Here is a 26135-nt window from a genome sequence, read left to right on the forward strand (position 1 = left end):
GGTATGTAATGTTATCATTTAATCTGTTGCCTTTACAGTTACTACAGCTCAGAGATTGAGGGCATTTTCAGAATATTAAAATCTAGCACATTTTTATTTCACTGTGGGTAAACTACTGATATTTATCACAAAACTTTAATTAATCCCAATGATGCCAACATATCACCTTAAGAACCACATCTTTTACAACAAAGATACTCTAAAATAAAATGTAAATATTTGTAATATAATAAACTAACTAAACCCATGTACATAATTAGGAATCTAAGCATGTTACATATACATTTACATGCTTACCTAGAAAGATTAATACCTTAACCTTTACTTGCTTGTTTTTATGTTCCCATTAAAATGAGCTTTTTTGGTACGTAAGTGCCACCTGTAGGAAATAGCAAAGTATGCTCAAGTGCAGTCTTGTGCCAAATGAGGCACTGAGTTCCACATCTGACATGCCCAATATAGATGCCTCCTTCAGAAATTCAACCATGTATTGTAGGAAACAGTGACTCTGTATGATAGTGGCTTACTTGACAAAGATTAGTTTGTAAAGCCAGATCTACAGGAAAGTTGTTTTGCAGTAAAGCCTATTCAAAAGGGAATTAAAACTAAAAAGACTACATTTTTCCATTTGCTTGTCTGTATGACACTGTTCCATAGAAATTGAGCAGTCCTTAACTACAGTATGCGGAACCACACAGAATCTGTAATGATTAACATGGAGTTAACAATTATTTGAGGTAGACAAACAAGGAGGATTGCATTATTTATCTCTATTAGTACAATAAACAAACATGAAAAGGTGTTTTAACTAAAGAACAGTCTAGACTCCACTACTATAAACATAGTTCAGTTTCTCTGGGCAGTGAGTTAGGCATGAATAGATCCAAGTGTGTATTATATTATAATTCAAACAACAGAAAAATCAAAGAACTTGCAATGCAGCTATGAAAATTATTACTGAAAAGACATTTTTAATGTCTTCTCGATTTCTTGAATGTTTCAAGAAAAATAAAGTTCCTACAAAAATCCAGCATTTAAAATATTGAATCTGCCTCAGTCAAAAAAAAGCAAAATATTCAATCACAACTAATTTGTGAAAGAATGACTGAGAAAGCTGGACGGTTTCTAAATCATCACCTATACTAGTTATGCTCCAAGAATACACTCACAACAAGGAAATAGCTTCATTTACTCAGTTGTGCCATTCACCAACACGGTAAATCCATTCCTTGGTATATTTAACAGGTAACATACATTCCACACCCAAAGCATATTTTGCACTAAAACATTAGGAGTTATTTTTGATAATTCAACATCAAATGAGAAGATGAGAATAATCTGGTATATGAACATAAAATATATGCCACTCTACAAGAAAATATTTTTTCATTGCTTGACTATGAGTTTCTCTGTCCAGTTTGTCAGTCATAGTTGTGCATAAACAATATTACTCTATTCCATCATAGTCAGCTCTCAGCGTGCTTTAAGCATGTAAATTTGTTTTGTCTATCCCACACCACCACCTTACATTTATCTGGTTGCTTCGACACAGATAATCTTTAATATCCGCACCTGCAACTCTAACCCCAAACTTCACCTGTTTGCGGTGTAGCTGTGCCTCCCAGAAGGGCTGCCGCTGGCTCTAGGGCACTGCGGTCCCCCGGTTGTGCGGCCGCCTGGCACGGCACGGCACGGCACCGCGCGCCGTAGCGCTGTCCGCGGTGCTGAAACGCGGGGCCCACCGGACCCGCCGCCTCCCGCTCTGTCTCCCCACGAGCCCCATCTTGCAACCCCCAGTATCGGTCCTCTCCCCGCTTTATCGGTGGCACAAGCGACAGGTAACAAGTTTCGCCGTTATCCCCCACCAGCCAGTGGATTCGTTCGCGGATTTTAAGCACAGGAACTGTCCCACGATACAAAGGAGTTTGGAGCCCACCAGGGCCATCACCCCGTCTCTAGACCAGGGCTCACGGCAGCGCCTGCTCTAGCTCTCATGGCCTCTCCCAGAATAAACCCCAGCGTCCATTCCTGTCAGGGGCAGGGCTGTGCAGCAGGCTCGCCCAGGGGTAAACGCACTGCAACACGAGGGATGGCTTAGGGAGCGGCGGCTTTCCCTCCCTTCCCTCCAGCAAGGTGCAACCTTCGCTTTTTCTTTTGTTCTCAGTGGCAAGAGGGTGGTGGCGGCGGTGGTAAGGGTGGAGAACACTTGAACCTACAAATACATGGGGGATAACAAAGGGCCATACGCCGCGAGGATTAATCTGCATTAGCATCCATGAGGGCAGCAGCATCTTGCGTCTGCAGGGATTAGCCTCGCCGAGCCTGGACTTACCGTCCCTATCGCAGAGCTGAATCGCCTCCAGGCTCAGGTTCTTGATCACCTCTTCGCAGGGGCTAGTAGGGCTGTTCATGGTGTGCGCCAGGCGCGGAGCCTCCATCGCGCCCCTCACCGCTCCCTGCTGTCGCGCCGCCGGGTCTAGAGCTAAGGCTGCCTGCTCCGCGGCGGGCGGGCGGGCGGTGCAGAGCCGCGCGGGAGCGCTTCCCGGCGCCGCCCGGCTCGGCTGGGCTCGGGGAGGCGGGCGGGGAGCGGATTTGTCTCTGCAGCGAGGCGGGGAGGGGGCAGCAGCGAGGCGCGCTCAGCGAGCCCCAGGCTCCGCGTTTAAAGGGGCCGCGCCGCGTCAAAGCGCTCCCTGCCCCCACTCCTCCTTATGTAACGGCGGCGGCGGCGAGGAGCAGCGCCGCGATCGCCTGCGCGTCCCTTCCCCCCCCCTCACAGCCCGCAGTGCCCGGGAACGCGGCGACCGTTATTAACGGCTCCCCAGCCGATACCGAGTGTCTCCCGGGGCGCAGCGCTGCCCCGGCCGGGGCCCGCGCGGGGTGCACCGAAGGTCCCGGGGGCCAAACCCCTCCGGTTCACCCGGCGGGCTCTGGGCACGGCTGCCCGCACCTGTGCTGCGCGGAGCGGGCGCCGCCGGATGCTTTGGTTCCAGGCTACCCCATAACCCGAGGAGAGTCGCATTAAGGCAAAAGCCCCACGACCCGCGGCCACAAATTGCCCTTCCCCGAGCACGCAGCCCTCCGCCACCGCTGCACATAATTCACACTAAACTGCAAAGGCTGCCAGCATCCACTTTGATCCTTCATGTATGCAAGAAGTTGGAGGCGGACAGGGTAGCCGATGTTAAATTGATACGAAAAGCTGACAGAAGGTTATAGGTGGCAGGACAGAGTAAAGGAACGAGTAATTTCTGGCTAGGTGCCCCGCACACTTCCCTCCTGCTCCTTTTGTGGGAAGGAGAAATAACCCGCAGTGTATGGTGCTGTATGTACCAAGCTTTGAAGAAAAGTAAGCTTTGTTTTTTTTTTTCAGTCAGGGAGAAACAATCCAATCTTGGTTTGCAGTTTCAGGAACAAGAACAGGGCTAGAGAAGGAATAAAAATAAAGAGTAACAGGAGAATAAGCCGAAACTTGTGTGGCACTGCACCATCAGTGTGTGACAGCTCAGCTCTCCTCCTCCCACAGGTCTGCAGGCTGGACGAAGGAGTAGCCTCGGCTTTGGGTGCTGCAGGAGCACAGTGCTTTCTCCAGGTTACAGACTAACTTTGGGATCCAGCTCATTGTGCTGGGATGGTATCACTGCTCTACAGATAAAGTGGTTTCAACCCATTTCCTACCACGTGTTACAATAAGCATTCCTGGTACCTCTCTGTTGTTTCACTAAACCAAAATCAGGACCGTTTGGCCATTGATTTTGAGACACCAGCACTGGCTGCTTTAGGAAACACCATCTCATTGCGCACAGGTCCATGACAAGCTTGGGGCTGTGATGATTCTCAGTCAGCACTGCCTGCCAGCAAGTCCAGAGTCTTAAAGCTACCATTTCCTATTTTAGAGTCTGAAGACCACCCAGTCTCCTCCCAGTCTGATATGGCAGCTAGCTCCGTGCACTGCCAGATGTTTGTCACTCAAAGATGGCTTTCCACTGGACTTTAGGATTATTCTGTTCTTTATGATGGTTTCTAGGGATGCTAATCTGAGGAAATGAGCTCTGGCCTTACCTTTCACAAAGCCACTGCCAAGTGCTGCTGCCTGAGAGAAAAAAACAGGTTTTAAGAGCCCTGACTCCTATGACACCTTCAAAAATCTGTGGTTCAGCATGGGGAGAAAGTGCAACACTGAGCACCCTTCCTGCACTGTCTGCTCTTTGCCCCTTTCCATCCTCACTCATCTTCTCTTTTTCCTTCTCTTTGTGTCTCTGCTATTTTTTCACCATGAAGGAAAATGTGTGCAGAGAGATCAGGCAGAGGAGAAATGGAATGAGTGGGAAGGAAAACTAAAGGAAGAGAAAATTAAAAGGAAGCGATAACAAACAGGGAGGGAGCGTGTGAGTCAATGGGGAGGTGGGAGGGGAGAGGAATGTATGAATGAACGCACAGACAGAATGAGGACAAATGTAGAATCTTGAGAGAGAAGAAATGAAAGCAGGTGAGATTGCATTCATCAGGTTTTAATTTTGGCTCTGAGAAGCATTCATTCCTTGCATAGAACCAAAACCTTTCTCCTCGATATCGCAACTGTTCTTAGCACACAGTCATCTCCTACGTCAGGCTGGAAAATTTCTTTCTCTGAAGACAGTGTATTTAGTCTCTCAGTCTTATGTTCCACATTCATTCCTCCCCACAATGTGGCAGACGTTTCAGCAGCTCACACAATCTTGTTACTTTTTTACTATAACATTATATGAAGTCCATTTAAAGCAGACCATATTCTTGAATACTGAGACAATTCCCATTTTATTCTCTCTGTCTCTATTCTATACACCTTTCTCTCCTCTGCTTTTTATTCTATGCAACTGAAATCAGGTTTTTAGGAACTAATGGATTTTGCATTGCTCTTTGAAAGCAGGCAGTTTTGGGGGTGTTTCTGTTCCTCTAAGGCCTCTCCCTTCTCAGCTGCCTTATAGCAAGAACCCCTGGATGAGCTATATCTATTTATCTCTGCACACCAGTATCCTTTCTTTTTTTCAATTTTTTTTTTTTTTTTAAGAAAAGACTGGTTCAGTCTACAAACATTGTCAGACTTCAGTGGAAGAGTAAAGGAGAGAAACCTTTTCCACAGCTCCATGTTTCCAAAGCAAGAAGCAAGCTGGACCTGCCTGTGACAGCATTTTGCAGAGTCACACTTCAGACTTCATGCTTCCTTCAGCCAATCACTACTCCCATCACCTGGGCTAGGGCTCAACATTTTTTAAAGCTCAAATTACTTCCAGATGTGATTCCATGCAATCACTCAGCAGTGAATTTAGTCCTAGGTATTTCAGTCTCAAACCACACGATACTCTCTTGGTGTTTTTCTTACCTGAAAGAACTGTACTCTGCTTGTCTTAACAAGAAATGGCAATGTCTGAGGCACAAGTTGCATTTGTGCTAAAGGATGACAGAGTCTTAACGTATAATCAGAAAGTTTGTTATGTGACAGATTATCCCTGACAGTGTTTAGCAAAAAATGCCACATATAACAAGTACAGGTCAACATTATGTAATGGGAAGTCTGCCAAAGGCAGGACAACATTAGAGACAGCAGTGTCATGTGTTTAGAGCTGCAAAAGCTTGCAAAGAATTTGCCAGAACAGCGACCTTTCACACTTTCAACATTTAGATAAATACACAACCAATTTCTATAGTTTAATAAGAGTGTCTCTGTTATTACTGCAACCCCACATAAGGGGAGAGAAGCAGCATTTTCCATCACTGTACACATACCAGGAAACATGAGCTGTGACACACACATCTTGCCTGTCTAGGTTCAACAATCTCAGCTCTTGTGCCTTAGCCTGGCATTCGCAGCCTCCCAGGTAGGTCACCAAGATTTTGCTGCAGAGCTACCATTTTACAACAGACAGGTAGAGAGGCTGCTAGCCAGCTGGAGAGGTGTGTGGCTTCTTGCCTACAAGCTACAACCTCATTCAAGCCATAAAGCGAGAGGTAAAGGTGCTGAGTGCTCCTGTTCTCCTCACAAACTAGCCTACACACCATTACAAAGTTCTGTCCTGCCTTTGTTGCACTCCATTTTGGGAAAACTGCTCCACAGCAGCAGCAGAATACAGCACAGAGCTGTAAGGCAACCCCATTCTTCCTATTTGAAAACACTCTTTTATTTCACAGTAGCAGGTTTTTATTTGCAAGTTATAAAAGAAACCTCCTTTCTCAGACTTCAGCAAGACTCAGTTCCAGCTCTTCCTTCCCACTTGGGAATAAAAAACACTTGTGTTATTGCTCAGTGGACTGTGCAAGCAGAAGGCAGAAAGGCTACAGACAGTTTTCAGGAAAGAAAAAGGAGGGAATAAAGCCAGCCTCATTTTTTTTTTTTCCTCCTATTAATACGTCACTTTTGAGGAGAAAAGCAAAATATTAAAGGACAGATAAACAGAAGGATCAAAACCAGTATTCAGCATTTTGGGTCAGTGCTAAAAGGAACATTGGCTAAGCTTAGCAACCAACTCCTGAAATTTCATGGAAAAAAATTCTTTGCAATTCCGCAGTCATACTTTGTCTTCAGTGGACATGCCAAGTGTTTCAAGCATGCTAAGGCACATACTTTCAAAGGGCTGTGTGGAAACTGAAGTAAAATCCACACACTGGTGTCAGAAAGACAAAAGAATATTTAAGACCCTGAGTGAAAGCCCTGACTATGTATAGCTAATGTACAGTGTGACACAGCTTTCTTTTCTACGTGGAGACATACTGTGATGTATTACAACTTGGAGAACTAGGCATGGTATCTCACAGGGAAACTCTGTTTTTAACTCAGATAGCAAAGCAGGAACCTCCTCAAATACTTAAACAAGGAGGATGACAGCACAGGTCCCCCTTTTTTCTCTAGCAAAATCCAAGGCAGAGCAGCAGTGCTCAGTTTTAGCTCTGGAGTGAGTCTGTCCCTCTTCCTCCCTGTCTCTGCAAAGAAAACAAACACAGCCAGGCACCCTGACTCTTAAGTCCAGTGCTGAGGCTGTAGCTCTCTTGGAAAGGGGTCCGTCTGCTGTTTTCTGTTTTGATGCTGCTCACAGTGATGGGAAGCCCTTGCTGTATCTGATAATACTCCAGTGAGATGTATGCAGTATTTCATACATCTCAAAAAGTCTGGCCTTCCCTGTTAGGAAGACTTCATTTCAGCAGTAGCATTCAGGCTTTTCTTGCAAGGCCTTTAAGCATGTTTTAAAACATCAAAGATACAATATATTTTTTACAATAAAGGTGGGTGAAACATTGGAGCAGGTAGCCCAGAGACGTGATAGGTGTGCCATCCCTGAAGACATTCAAGGCCAGAATGGATGTGATACTGAGCAAATTGATCTAGTTGAAGATGTCCCTGCTCATTGCAGAGGGGGTTGCACTAGATGATCTTTGACAGTCCCTTACAATCCAAGCTATGTGATTCTGTGATAATTCTGAGGTAATCTTGTGACTTCTGGTGCTAGGGGACCTACTCACAAATCTGTAGGTTTTTGTGAAGTATGATGTGGAAATGGCTTCTGTATGGGGAAAAGCTAGTCTGCTTCTCAGATAAAAAGATAATTGGTCTGTGAAAATGGCAACCAAGGGGGTATGTGATAGAGATTCACTAAAGCACAAATAGGACAAACAGGGTAGCCAAAGCTTGACTGTTTGCCAAGTCTCCCAGTATAAGAATTAGTGAGTGTCAATTGCAATTAATAGTAACAAGCTTCAACAAATAGAAGATGTGCAATTTAGGTTCAAGTTGTAAGGCCAGAGAACAGTGTCAGAGCTAAAATTTTTCTTTGGTTCAAGGAGAGGCTGGAAAAGTTAAGGGAAAAGAAATCCTTTAGAGTTACTCAAGCCACAAGTGATTCAGAGTCCCTAAGCTGAAAATTATTAGGAACTCTGGTGAAAAGTTAAAGCTGTTATATACACTTGTCCTGCTCTTCATCTTCTGTAAACACAGCAAGGGTTTTGGAACTAGATGATCTTTAAGGTCCCTTCCAACCCAAACTATTCAATGATTTTATGATTTTCAGCCGCTGCTAAGAGATTATACTGGCCTAGGCAGGTCTTTGTTCTAACCCAGCAGAATTGAGAAAATATCCTGGTATGTAAGCCTTCATTCCTCAACCCACAATCACACTGTCTTCATTCATAATCAACACTTCAGATTATGGAGCCCTCCACTTGTACCAGCTGGTGTGCAACTCCCAACTTCCTCTGAGCAATGTAAACAATTAAAAGGAAATGTTCCTCTTAGATAAACAGAAAGATATCAAGCAAATTATCATTTTATTAATGCTGTTCATGGTGCTGCTTTCTGAATTTAATTTTTCTGATCAGATTTATAAAGCCTGAATAAGTATTTAAGAAAGAAAATGTCTTTCATAGAAAAAAAATATGTATTTGAAGCTTCATAAAATTTATTTGTTGCCTAATGGGCACAAAGTACTGCTAATGCTTGTTTATTAATTTGCTTTTAAGTTTAGCCTTGCTTTATTAGATCCGTAATATCCTTGGAGAATAACTAGAACCTTCTGTGTTTCCTCTCTCCTGTGCCGTTAATCATTCTTCCTACATAAGTAATCGTTTTCACATTTAATTACTGCTTTATCCTCCAGATATTGGAACATATCTTGACCTTTAAGGGATACTAGCAGTCACCTATCCTTGACAATGCTGACTGCTATTCAGATTTACTTTCTGTCTACAGTTCAGTGGCCAGCATGTGATACCTTTAAGTGAATTTTAGCCCACGCTGACTGGTTTCAGTAACTCCCTTAAGACATTATGTGGCAGAACCTCAAATGCCTTTGCAAAGTCTTGGTGCCACTCTGTACTCTGCTGCTGGCTTAATCTTAAAAAGAAGTGGAGGGATAAAAGTTCTAATTTGTCTGGCTTAGTTTACTGTAGTACACCTGTGTCATGTCAGGGTCTCATTATACTATTCACCTTCATATACATACATTTTCCCCTTCTAATATTTCAGTTTGGAGCCATGCCCATAAGACAATAGTTTCTATAGTTACTCTTAATTCAAAAAGACTTGAGGCATGCTGACACTTTATTAGTCTCCAGCTACTTCCTCAATTTTCTGTATGGGTTTTTTTTTTTAGCAACTAGTTGTTCCATCATTTCTTTAAATACTCAAAGGGACACCTCTGATGCTTTTGTTCAAGTGATGATATTTTGTTATGTATTTTCAGTTACTTTTTCCCAGCAGTTCACAATTACATTGATGATTTCTTAACCAAGCCGTTACTCAAAGTTTAATCCTCTTTCCAATAAACTTCATGGCAAAAGTCCAATTAGCTTCATGGCAAAAGTCCAATCGTGGGAATAAGAACTGGTCTCAAAATTTATCTCCTCATTACAAATTAATTACAATTAATATTTTCTTGGTCAAGTCATTTTGTGCTATTGTGCCTTCAGGACTTATAATACAATCCCATCTTTTCGTATTAACTTTAACATCCTGGCAACTGTTTCAGTGTATCCTCATGCTGTCCCTGTTTTTCTCATGTGCACTAAGCTTGGAATACAGAAGCCTGATTTGGTGGCCCTCCAGTTTTCTGTTTCCAGTGCAGTTCATATTTTACTTTTACTTGCTTAAGTAGCCCACAGTGACTCATTCTCTCTCCAGTGTTGCCCATGTTCATTGGAACAAGACACATTTCTGCTGGCTTTCCATTACATTATCTTCTCAGGTCTTTCTTACTGCCCTTCGACTTTCCAAAAGCACTTTTCTTAAACTCTCTTGACTGATCCTGTGAATGAGATTTTCCTCATAATACCACATTTTCACTAGATGATGTCAAAACTCCTCAAGGACAGCCAAGAAAGAGGTATGGTTCAGTAATATATAAAGTTAATTAAGAAAGTCTAAGTGACTAGTTTCTCAATGTCATCCACTTACCTAGTTTTCTTATAACTACAGAGCTAGTAGCCAGCTTTTGTACCATCAAGATATGATATAAATGAGGTGATATGGCAAGACAGGAAAGACATTATTATCTTACTCCCCATTGCTATCATGAACATAGCTAATCAACTGCTAAGGAAACAGAAGGAAAACTGTGTTAAATGAGTAAGAGGAGGAACACCCAGACATTCCCTCTCCTTGGCTCAGAGCCTGAATATGCAGTGAGACTAGTCTTAAATTTCACTCACTTGACTCATAGCCACTTACTCCTATACTGTCTTTCAGATCTATGATTATTTAAACTGTGAGCCACAATTAGAATTTCACAAGGAAATATGTTAGAAACAGCATTTAGGAGCTGGTTTTTCCATGGGTTTTACTCTGGTAGAAATGTATGCCCACTTAGCACCCATATACATGCAGATTAGATAAAGTCTACAGACAATAAAGTGACCGTTAGTTTATAGCACTATTTTGTTAATAACATACACAAACATTTTAATTAAACCATGTTCTGCTCTGAATGATGTCCTATCACTGCTACTTGTGCTGTGAATATATGGCAGCACAGTAGTATGTTATTTATTGATATTATAGCAACCCATACAGATTTCCAGTTGCTGTACATACACAGTGCCTCAGAGGGCTTAAAGTCAGCGGAGGAATTGTGGCATTCTGTAAGAACCTTGAAAATCATAGAACTGACTCCAAAATCTGTTAGTTACTCACCCACTGCTCCTGGGTCTTAAACCAGGCTGCACAAGAGGATATTTGCAAAGGCCAGCTTTAGCCTAAGGAGCTTATTTGCCTGAGGATCTTTCTACAGCCAGCGGGGAGTTGAAAATCCTCAGCAGAGTGTCTCAATGGGAGCTCATTGTAGGTGCTCTGAGTGGCCCCAGAAGAAATGCTTTCTCTTGATTCTGCAGGAAGCTGGGAGCAGAAGTATCCTGTGGCTAAACTTAGTCTTTGTGAATACCCCTGCAGATTATTCTTATATGTGTTTGCAACAGCCATCTCTGATAACCTGCAATATATTCTGGAATGAGAAATGAGAAAGCAAATAAATACAGCAACGTTCTCTCTCCTAGGCTATCACTAGCCCCTCACCTCCTTGTCCAAAGTTCAGAGAGCTTAATCTGCACATGCTCACAGGAGCAGTGCTGGCTGCAAAGCAGAAAAGTAGTCATTTATACAGGCACAGCTGTTGCCTAATGACAGAGGTCTGACAGTGGCTCCTGTGTGATGGAATGTGGGTCTGTTTCAGACTTGTCTGATCACTGTTTTTTTGTGACCTGCTGAACTCACTTCAAAAGCCCATCATCAGTAAATTCTGTTTCTCTAATTTCCTCTTTTCCTTCCATGCTAACTGCTAACCTGATATGTTGGATGAGCTTTTTTACCAAATTTACTAGAATTATTTCACTATTTTTTTCTATTTATAAGAATTTGTGCATATAAGTGTCAGAAAATTTCTACAATGGCAGCAGAGCAACAAAAGTAAATGTGTAAGGTGGAGCTATACAGAGTTCTGTACTTTAAATATCAGTCACCTAGATTAGTCCCACCGTTTTGCATGTGCAATACCTACACTGCTACAGTGTATTTCCTTAAATTTTAGAAGTCACTATCCGTTTAAAGATATTTTGTAGCTGCAGCTCCATCAAATTTATTTAGAGGTTGCACCAGCCTAATTATACAGACATCTATAGCGATACAGCTAATGTCATACAAAAACTGAGCATAATCCCCCCTTAAATTCTGTGTACCACTAAACAGCTCCTGCCAGGAATGAATTTGCCCTCGTATTAAGACAGTACTGAAACCTGTGCATATTTCTGGAGCAGAGCCAAATATTCATTTACAGTAAAAACTCTAGAAACGTGTTACTGCATGTGTGTTTACCTTCATGACATTTATTCAAGCAAAGTTATTCAGAAAAGGCAGATATGGCAGATTGAGCCTAAAGGGAGATGGAAAATAGAAATTCTGTAGCACCAACTAAGGACTATTCACATTTGCCTAACAGCGCAATAGAAATTAGTGTCAATGGTGCTAAATTATATCCAAATCCTCCATTCCCTGCAGAGACTTTGAGACCTGAGCAAAAATGCTCTGTGATACTTTTTTATCATCTACCCTGTGGTTTTGTTCTTTCTTGAAGTTGAGTTATATGTATCACTATAAACTAGGGGGAGCAAAGGAAGTATAAATCAAGTTAAGTCAGAGGGTTAATGAGATTAGCAGTTATCAGACCGATCAGCTATCTATAGCCTGACCACTAAGTCTTATGCCATCAGGAGTTAATAACAAGGCTATCAAAACCACCAAAAATGCACATAACTGGCCTTCACCTGAATTACAAGCAAGCCTTCCTGCTTCCAGCACAAGGTGCAGTGATGTCCAATAAAAACACAACAACAAATAATTCAGGGAGAAAACACATGAATCTGCTCCAACATGTTTTCAAGTCTTCTTCCATGCTTAGAAGGGGTAAGAGATGCCTACCAACAAACAAGATACAGCTGTGAAAGCAGATGTTGGTCCCCCCACTCCCTTCACCAGGTAGTCCAAAACTACATTCTTAGTTAAAACTTGCAAAAACTGATCTAACAAAGTATTCAGTGAACATGATGTTTAACATAGGGAAAACGAAGCTATCTGGGTCCTGTTTTCATTTTGGTGCACACTACTTCAGCGTTTGAAGCCATGCCATCTAGAACTTATGAGAACAGTTGTTATCAGCAAACATTATTGAATAGCAGACATTTTGGACAAAGATGCTCGCTCCCAATGTGCAGCTGTTTGGTTGCAGAAGGCAAATGACTGGGAGGTGCCAGGAGTGTCAATACAGAAATAGGAGCAAGCAGTGGGATTAGGCTGCAGTTGGTTTGGGTTTTCAGCACTCATTAAAATGACTGTCTGACAGCCCTGTCTAAGTGGAAATATTTTGCAAGCTTTATGAAAACTGTGAATTCATCTTGGAATAAAATCTCCTTCCTGTATCTTGCTGGGAAAAACACTTTATCGACAAATATATTCAGATTGAAATAGATGATGCAACCAGTTTTAGAGAGGCACATATGTCCGTATCCCTATTTTCTCAATTTAGATTTCTCCACCCTTTCTGGCGATGGTGGTCTGAACTCCTTACACTGTCACACTCTCACTGACCTTAACAGAAAATTGCTTGTCTCAAAACACAGCTGAGCAGATCAGCCAGCTGCCACTCCTTGAGCCAGTTCCCAAACTGAGGTTGCAATCCTGCAAGCAGCTGCAAGGCCCGCAACTGAGAGTAGGGTCAGTTCTCCAGCCTATTATGTGCTGGTTCCGCAGGCTGTGGAAGCAAAAGCTTTGCTTCAACAATGATAGTGGTATCTTCTTTCATTGCTTTTAAATTGTTTTCTCCTCTTCCTCCCTCTCAGCTAGCCATAGAGTCTTATTACTGCTTGATCCATCTGAACCCTAAGGCAAAGTTTTCAGCACTGGGCACACTCCTACCAAGAGAGCTTAGTATGAATTATAAAGTCAGGGCATCCAAATAGTACATCAATTCCCTTCCCGCAGGCTGTCTTCATGAACACTTATTCATCTTGAAATGATGGCAAGCTAAGAAGTCACATAAGCTCTTAAGCTTTCCTGATCTCATGTCACAACTTTTCAAGAACAGCCAACAGAGAGGAGAATGCTCAGAAAAGCATACACCCCCAAACCATAGTCAGAAACATTTCTTTTGTTGGAACTGTCGTTAAATAAAGAGATCACTTCCTGCACAAGTAAAAGGTAACAATTTCTTCTGCTATATAGCTTATAGCAAATTTTGATTCAGTCCAACATTTCTGTTATCAGAAGATTATTGCTGTGGTGTCCTCCTTGTTTTGGCAAAGTAGACAGAAAAGTTTTTTTGCATACATCTTTCTAGTGAGTGTAAAGGAGGAGAAGCAAATAGCAAAGAGATATCCATCCCTCTTCTGTTGCGGGAGGACTGTTGGCTGTAGAGACGTATTTTTAAAATTATTTTTTCCTGTCATTAAGGTTAGCAGGGCTGGTAGCCTTTACAAAGAACTCTTGTATTTCAAAGATAACATTGCCATAGGAATGCTAGCTGTACCTCTCCAAAAAGATGAAGCAACACTTTTCTTACATCCTTAAATCATGTCTTCCAGGCCTGCTGGAGATAAGAGGGGTTTGCACAGGGGAGCAACTAAGTGCACGTCACTTTTAATGTTCTACCTGCTAACTAAAGAATAAACACTGGCAGGCTGGGCCGGAGCTGTGGGCACACAACACTTGCTATACCTCATTTCAGAAGTATAGCATTGCTTTCCTCTCTCTTATGCTCTCTGCCACACACCAGCAAGCAAACAGGAGCATGGGAACAACTGACCACTTCTGATGCCAAGCACTGTATGCAGTGGATGGTAACAGTTTGTGCTCGCCAGCACTTCTCAAAGAAAAGGAAAAGACAGTGTTCCTCTCAAGCCTTTTGTGAGGTCAGGGAAAGGAAGCCACTTTCTGTAGTCTTTATCCTCATATGGGGCTAAGCAGAGGAAGCCAGATTTGGGAAAACATGAATAAGAGACCATGGCAGGTTGGTCTCTTATACACAGCACAGTAATTGCAGGAGTGTTGTCAAAGCCACAACAGGAGCACTTCATGCCAAGTTCACACGGGTTCGGAAAGTGGACAAGAGGGAGGCGCTTGCACTCTGATGCTGTTTTTTCCCTTCCCAGGACACAGCACAGTGGCTGTGACAGCCAAGGAAGCACACATACGGCAGAGGTGCTCTCAAAACTTCTTTGCCCTTCTCCTCCCCAGGTGCTTTCTCCTGCTTGCTGTTGCTGCTTACTAGTGGTTTCTAGGGGAAAAGAGAAAAAGGAAGAACAGCAAGGGGCAAATGTAACTTGCCATTTCCAGAGATGACACAGCACTGCTGCAGGGACTAGCAGAAACATGCTGGTCGTGCTCCTTTCCACAAGGACAGATCAGGGACACACAGAGAAACAATAACTCTTAGGGGTGAGGAGACATCTTGAGTACCTGACATGTACACCCCAAGTAAGTACCCCCTTCCCATGCTGCCCTAGCTCTGGGTCTGTAGGATCCCTGAGCAGCAGGAGGCTGGGAGAGAGAATAGACTCCACACATTTCCCTTGTTCAGAGGCAGTTTATCCATTGTTTGAGGACCTGCCCAGGTCAAGTTTGATTCTATTTTCAGAACTGCGTAATGACTGTTGATGGCATCTGCCCACAATTGGCAGCAAGCATTGATGAGTACTGTGAACAACCGTTTTCCAAATGTACAGCCACGTGTCTCCTTTCTGCTCCAGGCGGCTGATAAAGATCCACTGATGGTAGTTTCTGTCTAATATGGTAAATTATTTTGGAGATTACATTCTTCTCTTATGCAATCTCCTTAGGTAAGGACTGAGGAAACTATGTAAAAAGCAGAATTCAAACAGCAAAATAGCAGTGGTTCTAGAGCTCAACACAGGTATTGACATCTTGAAAGTTTTTTTCTGAATATTCAAAGCTACTATAAAGCTAATGGAAATAAAATTCACCCTCTTTTAAATATAAACAAAAAACTTAAGAGTTGTATTTCACCAAAGAATTCTGTGCAATAATCCACTACCTGGATTATCCACTAGCTAACCAGCAGTTCAGTGAATTAAATAGGAGGTTACTAAGCAAGTAAATTTTAATCCAAAGTGAAACTAAACCAAAACTGAATGAAAAGCTCCAAAACCTAGAGTCTAGAGATTGCAAATCGGTTGTTCCTGGGGTAGGTTGCTTTTCCTAACCAACCACCACATGGTGACACATGATGTCTGACAATTTTTGCATGCTGATTTATGAAATTGTACCATGCTACTCCATTCAGTCTCCTCAAGTGCTGTATCAGCAGCTCCTGCTAGAAGTGTCTTGCTTGTTATCCTGAGGAAGAGTACATTCATTCATTAATTGCTCATTCCTCATAACTCATGCTTGTACTAGCGAAAGTCAGAGGGAATGACTTAAAATGCTTTAAATCTTGATGGCAAAGAGAGGAAAATGTAAAAGAAAAGATAGAGAAGGGAAAAGAAACAAGAGTAACAGAATTTGTATTTATTACTGTCTTTTCATTCATATTTATTACTGTCCGCTCTGTTCCCTTCTTTATCTTCCTTTGCTCTATCATGTGCCATACTGGAAGCTATAAGAACATTGTGCTCAGATAAAATGGCAAGAAGCCAGGACATGCAGGACCTGAAAATACCAGAGAGGTTAACAATGCTTATGGGTGGAGGCTGCCTGTAGTAATGTGACAGTATCTCAAAATGTTTCATACTTACAGAGGAAAAGTCAAAATCAGGAGAGGGTCTGTCCTGTCTTTACTTCTGAGTATGAGGTACAGAGGGCTCATAGATTTACAAAACTCAGTAAGTGGTGGACATTTTTCACTGCTTTTAGATGAGATTTGAATCGGTTCTGCAGAGAGCTGAGAAAAACACTGGAGAAAAAAAATCCACCAGCATTTGCCCAAACTTTTTCATGAATTCATTTCAGCTGTGTTCACTTCTTTCTATGTTTGTCCTTCATATACATTCTAATGAACAAATTTGCTGGTGATAAGACTCACAGAAACTGAAATCATTATGCAAATTATGCAGTGAAGATTTGGAATAATGCATTGGTAAAGGCTGGATTCTTAAAGACAGAAATATCTACGGAAATTTCACCTCTGCCCTGTCACTACACTAGTTATAAACAAAAGGGCTCATATCTGTTTGTTTTTCTGTTAAAAAAATCTGTAATTCTGAAATTGGCATTAAAATGTTTTTCATGCTGGACTTTATTAGCCTTTCAAATGGAAAACAGAGCCTAAGCATGCATATTTTATTAAAAACTTGCATATTTCCTTTGCAGGAAGATCAAAGCCAAACTTGAGGAAAAAAAGTTTAACGCTTCTGACACTGGTTCCATTTACAATGGAATACCACAGACAGAACAAACCCAAACACAGCATTTGCACTTATCTTCTCTTAAGCCCTGCGGAATAGCATGGAAATACAAGGTAGAGAGAGTGTCCAAAAAGAGGGAAAGTAAGGAGGAAAAAAAACAAACTAGGGGAAGATATACTTCATGTTGTTTAATGGGGAAAACCAGCAATGACATGTAGATCATCTGACTAGATTCTGTCATTTAAGAAAATGAGACTTTCCCATGTTTATTACTGAATTACTGAATGCAAGTAGCGCTGTTTACCACAGTGGCTGATGTTAGCCCTACTGAGCTCTCTGGCTCTGTTGCTCAGTACTATTGTTGCAAACACCAGCGCTGAGCTTCCTGCTTTGCTGTCCTAAGCCCAGAAAGTGAATCTATTTATGTGTCTCAGTGGTCCAATATATGCAACCAAGTTCATCCTACTTTTGACAGACTCTTTCAGACGTTTCTGGAGAGCTGGTAACCCACAGTGTGCAGATACATACTTGACTGAAATTTCTAAAACAAGTGCTCTTTTTGAGGAAGGCACAAAGAAAAAAAGATTAAAAAAATCAATTGTTTTAAAGCATTTTGTTATTGTCACACTGAGAAACACAGAAACATGGGGTATTTCATGAAGCTGACTGTCTGCTCAAAGATATTTTTTCTATTAACAATTTTTTTTTTAAATATATCTGCAATTTTTATAATATTCTTATAGTGTTCCTCCTCCTTCCACTTGCTGTGCTGTTTTCCATCATAAGCAGTAAGCTGGCTGTCTGGATCTCTTCATTCACTGTGACATCAGGTACCTAAGCCTAAGGCATCAATGTCTTTCAAAAGGTTGCAGAGGGTAGCAACACTTTGGTTCTGAAGATGAAATGCATCAAGGCACTGAATTCTGAATTTCAATTTTTCTTGACCTATACTGACAATTTGCACTCTTTTTTCCTCCACTCCTATGAGGGAGACATTCGGTTATCCAAATACTTATTTTGGATACAAATATAGCTTAGTTGCAAAAATAGCTGAATGTATATGAACAGCAGACCTTATTTGAAATGGCTCTGTTCTGTATATGATTGATTGCCTCCAGTAAGGATACTTAAATGAGGTTGAGCTATTTGTGTTGGAGGCAGTGGCTACAGCTCAGTATCATTTGGCAGTCACCAGATAGCTGAGCTTTCTTAGTGCTCTTCTGTACATGCCCCAGCACACATTATAATTTTTAAAGTCACTAATACTGGTTATTAGAATTCTGGAGGAAGAGTTTTTCTCTGCTTCTGCAAATTTTTTGCTTTTTCTTCTGTGCTCAAGTCATGGTTTTCATCCTCTCCCATTTCAACGGTCTTTTGCCAGGTTCCCCTTTTAATACGTTCATCTAATAACATAGCACATGCAATATAATTTTTTTTTTTATTTATAGAATAATAGAGTCATAGAATTGTTTGGGTTGCAAGGGACTTTCAACAATCATCCAGTCCAACCCCCCTGCAATGAGCAGGAACACCTTCAACTACATCAGGTTGCCCAGAACCACATCCAGCCTGACCTTGAATGTCTCCAGGGGTGGCACATCTACCACCTATCTGGGCAATCTGCTCCAGTATTTTACCACCCTCATTGTAAAAATTTTTTTCCTTGCATCCAGCCTGAATCTCTCCTTTTTTTAGTTTAAAACCATCATCCCTTGTTCTGTTGGAACAGGACCTGCCAAAATGTCTTTTCCCATCTTTCTTCTAGGCCCTTTTTAACAACTGAAAGGCTGCAACAAGATCTCCCTGGAGTCTTCTCCAGGCTGAACAACCGCAGCTCTCTCAGCTTTTTCTCATAGGAGAGGTGCTCCATCCCTCTGATCATTTTTGTGGCTCTAATAAATATATGTAACATCTATATAATTGCCAAGTAAGGAATAGAGGAGAAGGAAAAGTGTAAGGATAAGACATGTTATGAAGTCCCCTAAAACAGAGATTATGTTATTTCTTCTCAGAGTGATAGCAATAAGGAAGTTCACTGACTTTGACACAGAAGGATACAGCCCAGTTAGCCTCAGTGGGCCAGCACAGGAGGATTTTCACAGGAAAACATTCTAAAATGACATCTAGAACTCAACAGCACTGTATTTCAATGTTGATTAGAATAATTAGTTTATACCTCTTATAACACTATCTCAGGAAATTTAAACATAATATGCCCTGAAACTATGAACAAGTAATTTGGCAAGGATCTGGAGGAATGCTTATATGTGCAGCAACCCTTGAATAAAGTAAAAGAATTAAGTTATCAGAGTCTGATCAGAAGCCCCGCTACTTGAAGAGATTTACATACGAATTTATTTCTAGACTTTGCTTCTAAACTATCAAACATGTCCCTAAAATGATGGCTTGGCTTCGCGAGCGAAGATTTGGGAAGGGCTTTAACCACGCTTACTACAAGCACGATGACCAAGGGCAAGTGGGATATGCAAATCTGGTTGGAAAAGGGAGCTTAGGCAATCAGGGAGTGTCCAACCACGACTGTCATCTCCTGAGTAATCTCAAGCTACCCATGCGCTGGTCCGCCCGCATGCAAGGTTGGAGCTGCAGCTTCCCATGCACCTCGTCACCTACCGTTTCGACCCTCGCCTGTCCATGCAGACAAGTGAGAGTGAGCCCTTGCAGCCTGCGCAGTGGATTTTTTAGGTGAGGCGCAGCTTGCGCAGAACTGGTCCCACCCTTTACACCTGAGGTTTAACTGCCACAGCCTAGCTAGCTAGGATGGTGACAGCAAAGTCCGCAGGTCGTAGGTTTTGTAAGAGTGTCCTTCTCTATGATGGAAGACCTTACAAGGCTAGACGAGCTCCATCAGCCTGGGTTTGAAGATAGGAGTTTTCCTTCTGCTATGAGGCAGGCCTGTCATCGCCAACGAAGAGTCAGGAAGGGCTTTAACCCACACATTCTGAGCAAGACTGTCATTTCCTTGGTCAATCTTGAGCGACTGCTATCGCGAGCCTGCCGAGGCGCTGGTGACGCTGTGGTATCGCTACGTCTAGGCAGGGTTCTGACTTAGAGGCATTCAGTCATAAACCCGCAGATGGTAGCCTGACACCAGTGGCTCCTCAGCCAAGCGCACGCACCAGGGGTCTGAACCTGCGGTTCCTCTTGTACTGAGCAGGATTACTATTGCAACAATGCATCATCAGTAGGTAAAACTAACCTGTCTCATGATGGTCTAATCCCAGCTCACGTTCCCTATTAGTGGGTGAACAATCCAATGCTTGGTGAATTCTGCTTCACAATGATAGGAAGAGCTGACATCGAAGGATCAAAAAGCGACGTCGCTATGAACGCTCGGCCACCACAAGCCAGTTATCTTTACACCAAAACACAGACTGGGTCAGAAAGAAATATTGGCAAACACCATTGCAATGTAGAGACCCTTCATGTTTCTCTTAAGAGTAAACAGTTTCACGCAACTTGAACTGCTGAAAGAATAAATTATGCCTACTCATGTTTTGTCTCTCCAATAAAGGTCCTACTGAGAATAATAAAATATTGGATAACAATGGATTATAATATCAGGAATTTTGAAAGCATTCAAAGAATGGTACTCCAGAAGAGGCCCTCTTGACTTTTGATATAAAGAGCCATTTCGGAAAGATATTGGAATGTCATTTAGATATATTTTGATATTCTGTATTTCTATTTCAAAATATTGAAGTGGCCATTAAGTTCTGAAAGGATGTAAATCAAAAGTTGCAGGTTTTTTTCCTCGCAATTTGATGATGAACACCACCAGAAGTGTGATCTTTACAAGTTCATCACAAGCATATAGAGTATAAAATAAAAATACAGGCTCATAGACAAAGAAAAATTATTGCATAACCAGAGAAACTGCATGCACTGAATTGATTTTTTTTTGTTGCTGTTATTTAATCATGAGAAATGTAACTCCATTAAAAAATAATGAAACATATCTAGAAGTAAAAAGGGGCACAAATTCAAGTCTTGAATATGCCCTTTCTGCATATTTTGGAGGTCAACAGTCAGAGTCCATCTTAGATTGGAGGTAAATACATTTTATGATGAAAAATTATCAGAAATGATTGACACCTCCACTTAGTGCACTCAAGAGGGGAATGCAGCTCCCATGCTTTGGCTTTCTAGTAAACATACCATCTTGGGCTGGATAGCACAGTCTATGAGCAGGAGGGCAAAAAACACGTGTGCAGTTAGATACAAATGTTGATCATGGAAGTCACCTTATCTTGTTACAGAGAAGGACCATGCCATGGGGAGCCTTCTGTAGTTGCATATTCCTATACTAACCTAAACAATGTGGCCTCCAGCAGCCACTGCAGAAAGCCACTCCTTGGCTAGCATGAGTTCCTGTGTAACTGCAGGAAGACTTCTGTTCTATTACAGCCATGAGAATAGTTGTCTGCCATATGTATTGTAAATAAGTGCTTATTTTAATTAAGGTTTTATCTCCTCAATCTCTGCACTAATCCTTGATTCTCTTTCATAATATCCCACAGACCACTCCAGGGTATTTTCTAGCATTGAAAAATTCTTTACTTTGCTGGGTTTGGTCTGGTTTGATAGGCTTCTGTGCATCCATCTTTTATTTTCTGACAGAAGCCTACTAAATATGTGAGGCAAAAAAACCCACTAGTGTTTGAGCATTAATTGGATGCGAACAGCAATTTGTGTATTTGAGGAATAGCAAAGGTGCCACTAGGGTGTGTAAGTGGGAAGCTGGCACAGTAGCTTTTGCCAACATTTGCATCAACGTGGGAGTACAGCAATATGGTAGCTGTTAACATTGCACACAGTAAATATCTCATCATATGTGAAGATATGACTAGCCTTTTGGAGGAGGAAACTGAGTATTCTCTGCATCCACAGCAGGATTTTATATATAATCCCAGCAAATGTCAGCAGGCCTTCATAGGTGCTTAAATACTGTATACATAAAATTGCTTTATTGAAATCTAGTGTAGAGTGAAATAGTGACATAATAGTGAAATAATTCACACATTGAGTTATCCAGAGAAAAACAGTGTAATGCTCAACATGGAACTTATTCTCAGCTGACTGAAACCCAAAGGAAAAACACATAGGCCTGCTGTTGTCAAGTATATGCGACAATTTTTGTTACTATGAGACTTGGTTTCTATGTGCGATATATTTGTGCATCCATGAAAGAAAGCACTTATTTACAACATTTTTTCTTTCTGTTACAAATAGGAATGGTGTTAAAATTATTGGTTTAGGACCAAAGAAATTGTTTCTGTTTCACGTGAATTTGATGTATTTTGTAACTATTGGAGTTAGACAACAAAGACAATATAGTAGATAAAAATGGCACTAGATCTCAGTGGGAAATGTTTATACAAGTATTTCTTGCTATAAGGTTTTCCCCTGTGGATCTCTTACAATCCTTACAGAAAGAGTCACTACATTCTTCTATTAGGAAAAAAAAACACCTGGTGGTGGGTTTCTGTCTTCTAGTCATGTTCTGTTTTCATTTTGCCATAACATTTCTCTTTGTGAGGAATGTGCCTGCCCTTCCTCACTTTCTGTGCCTGGGTCCACCACTGCTACTCTCCTGAGTTTCATCCCTAAAACAACTACTGATTTTGAATAATTCCCAGAGCCCAATGCTCTATAGTTCTGCCAGATATGTTCCCTTAGAAGAAAGTTCTCTACAATAAAAATGTATCATGACACCAGCAATTGAAATATCACCATTTAGAAGAGCCAAAATCACTGAGATTTTCAAGAAGTTTTGTCTGTGAAGTTTCAAAAAGGTTGATTTGCAGACACAAATAGCAACAAACACAGAACTGGAGCAAACTCAAAATACATACTATGACAGTTGGCTTGATCCTTTAGTCCATTTCATTGAAAATGAACACACTAGATTTAATAAGCTGATGTAAATTGTTATTTATGTTCAAGACCTATGAAAATTCACCAAGTTAATAAATTCCTCATTCTTATTTCTTCCTACACTGTCCACTAGTATCTTGCTGCTAGCATGTACATGAACTGCAGAGGAAACATGCTTTTTAACACCAGAAAATTCTGGAACAAATGCCACAAAATGACTTGTCAAGCCAGTAGTAAAACTTCCTGGCTATGCAGGTAAAGAAAGATTTTCATTCAATATTAATGGTTCTTATCCACTCTCCAAATCAGCTTCCAAAATAAGGATTCTACACATGGAACATCACCTGTGGTTTTATTTTTACATTCACAAATTATATACTGTCTTTTAGGAAAGAATTTAGGAATATAAGGTGGTGGAGAAGAAAATGACAGTACTGAATGACAGCACTGTTTCAAACTAAAATGACTTACTAAAGTGCTTTGGCTACTATGATGGACAAAAATGCTCTTATAGGCATACAATCATAGAATCATAGAATGGTTGGGGTTGGAAAGGACCTTAAGATCATCTAGTTCCAACCCCTCTGCCATGGGCAGGGACACTGTAGACCATGTTGCCCAAGGCTCTGTCCAGCCTGGCCCTGAACACTGCCAGGGATGGAGCATCTACTACTTCTTTGGGCAGCCTGTTCCAGTGTCTCACCTCTCTCACAGTGAAGAACTTCTTCCTTATAGGTTTTTGATTTTCACATGCAAATACAAGAAGGGCCATTTACACTTTTTCACTGAAAAGTTAGTGACTTGTACATTCCGTAGTAACATACTTTCAATAAGCCTCATTAATGTAGCTGTTTGCATTCACAGTTATTGTCACAATCATGAAAAAGGAAGATAATTTTTTCACCCTATGTCTTAAGCCTAAAAGCTTGAAATTTATATCTGTAGAGAAATGTCAAACTGGAAAATTCCTTCACACCAAAAAACAAATCACAAAATTGCACCTAAAGTGAAGATCCTGAAATGTTGCTCCAGAAAGTGAAGTATCAGCAGACTGATTTCAGCGGCAGGCAGCAAGAAAGATTATGGGAGATGTGAGTATGACCTTTTCTTCTCAGCCCACTGCCTGAGAGGAGTGAAGAGCTCATGGGGACAGGCCAGACCCATGAAGGACTGAGGAGTGAGGAGCCTGACCACCCAGCGAAGCCATCATTTCTCTTCCAGCTGGAGACCAAGGTTGTACTGTAAGCTGCCCCACTGGTATTTACCAAAGTTAGAAGAGCCTCCTGCAGCCATCACCAGCCTGGCTGGATAGAAAAGCTGAGGGATGAATCTACTACTTGTTCTTTCCTAGGGTTTCCGGTGTCCTAAGGACATGGGAGCGCCCCATTAGCCTGAATGCTTACACTCGCACATTGCTCAGAGGTGGCTGAGATGCATCACCATTTCTGCTGTTGCCAGCTCTGATTTCTCTTTGAGCACATGCTTCTTAGTGAGTTAAATCTGGCTCGTAGCCAGTCCACAGACGGTGATCTTATCCTGTATACAGAGTTGTATATTTTGTGCATTTGGTAATGACAGAATAAGGCTTAAGCCACGGCTGTACTGGCCAGCTGTCTCCAGTGTGCCTTCCAAGTGCCAAAAAAGTCTTAGGAGAAATGTCAATAGGGAAATACTGTAAAATAATATTTTATATAGAAAGTACTTCACCATGATATATGCAGTGGTATTTTGGACAAGTTTTCTTGATCAGTCAGTAAACAATCTTGTATCAGAATAAGGGCAGCTGGAACTTAATGCCATTTGTAACTAGCTTTCCAACAGGAACTAAAATTAAAACAAAAACCAATCCAAGCATGCTGACCCCTGTGTGATTCATGAAAATGGAAGGTTATATGTGTGAATTTGACACAGAGTGTAGAAAGTTTTGAGAAATTTATAAAGCCAAGTACTCTTCATTTTGCAGTGAACCACTGCTCAGTGGGTTTTATAATCCTAAGGGGACTTAGGTTTTGCTGAAGCAAAACCCCTTCAGCTGTACAGTAAAAGAGCTTATTTCTCAAACCGTGTGCTAAAATAAATAGTCTGACATCCCACTCAGTAGAACAGATCATTCCAGACATCTATAAATAAATAAAACTCCACTCAGAGAAGAAGCAACAAACAAACAAGAAAACCTTTAGCCTTGAGTATCTGGAGTCCAAATGCATTCAAACCCAAGAGAACAAATCATATTTGAGCTTTGACACATGCTAAAGAACTGTTCTAACCATCTCTTAAGAAGAGGACGCCATCTCTTACATCTTATGCCCATATCACATGCATGTATTCCCCTCCTCAAAAAATAAATTCAAAAATTTATGCCTTGCATGGAAGCAGCCATAACCTTTTGAACAGATGGGAAACCTGATGGACTGAGATGCAGTGAATCCCTTACTTACTAATTTCAGGAAGGGAAACTTTTAATTTTGAAAGTTGTTTTCAGACAGCTTTCATGGCTTAGAAGAAGATCAGCAATGTATAATAATATGATTTTATATTATTTAACTCTGGAGACATGTGGGAACCAGACACAAATACTTCATATAAACAGAAAAAAAAAATTTAAAGAAAAATGCACATCAGATTTGCCTGTATAATGTGGGTATTCCCACCCAAATCCCTCAGTCATTGAATACTCATGATTTTGTATCAAGCCTTTAATTCCACAATAAATTCTTCTTCTGCTCCCCAAGGCATCACTATTCCCTACTTTCTGCACATGTGAGCTTTTCACTGAATCTCATTTCCCTGCAAGCAGTGGGTCATGCTCTTCCAAGCCCTTCCATCGTTTCTCTCCTCTATTTGCCACATGCTTCCCCTAGTTGCTCAGCTCTTTGCTAGCTCCCATTCCTCCCTCCTTCCAGTCTCCCTCTACCCGAGGAGTGCCCTACCTCATGCACTGGGTGACTGGCTGGAATCCTTGATTGAGGAGTCACCCCCACTCACACTGGAGATGGCAAGTTCTCCGTGGGCTCTTCTCCTTGCAGAGAGTGCCGCACTATCCTCCTGGTGCTCCTCCCCCAGCACCCGCTAGTCTTCTCATCTGGGCACAGAGAAGAGAGGTTTTGTTGCAAGTTGTGTTGGGGCCCCATGAGGGGAATGGTCCTGCCCACTCTGGACACTACCCAAACACGAAGGACACCTGACATGAAGGGTAATGCAACTAGTCCCATCCCAAAGTCAGGTGGGTGTGAGCTTTATGATCTGAAGGCAGCCTGCCTCCCAAAACCCATTTACAACCAGCACTCCTGGTGACCTCCCTCTTAGTATGTATACTCTCCAGTTACCGGAGCTGGGAAGGGTGACTGCAAAACCAGGCTTCCCCTGCCGCCACTGTC

The 26135-nt window shown here is 41.7% G+C and overlaps 1 protein-coding gene across 2 annotated transcripts in view; it reads right to left on the reverse strand.

Annotated features, from left to right (window-relative positions):
• Positions 1–25841, reverse strand: part of PHYHIPL (phytanoyl-CoA 2-hydroxylase interacting protein like) — a 59584-nt gene extending 33743 nt beyond the window's left edge. Inside the window, exon 1 of one of the 2 annotated variants that reach the window (XM_062634038.1) lies at positions 25689–25841. Coding sequence is in view for 1 of the 2 variants with exons in the window: in XM_062634037.1 (XP_062490021.1) it covers positions 2333–2438 (106 nt within the window). In the remaining variant the exon portion in view is untranslated. Of the gene's footprint in view, positions 1–2332; positions 2672–25688 lie in introns of those variants that run through there. The other variant, XM_062634037.1, reaches the window with a different exon arrangement.
• Positions 25842–26135: the final 294 nt, after the last annotated feature.

This window comes from Pezoporus occidentalis, unplaced genomic scaffold (assembly GCF_034315485.1).
Source record: "Pezoporus occidentalis ecotype Australia unplaced genomic scaffold, CSIRO_AGI_Poc_V1 ctg41, whole genome shotgun sequence".
Classification (NCBI taxonomy): domain Eukaryota; kingdom Metazoa; phylum Chordata; class Aves; order Psittaciformes; family Psittacidae; genus Pezoporus; species Pezoporus occidentalis.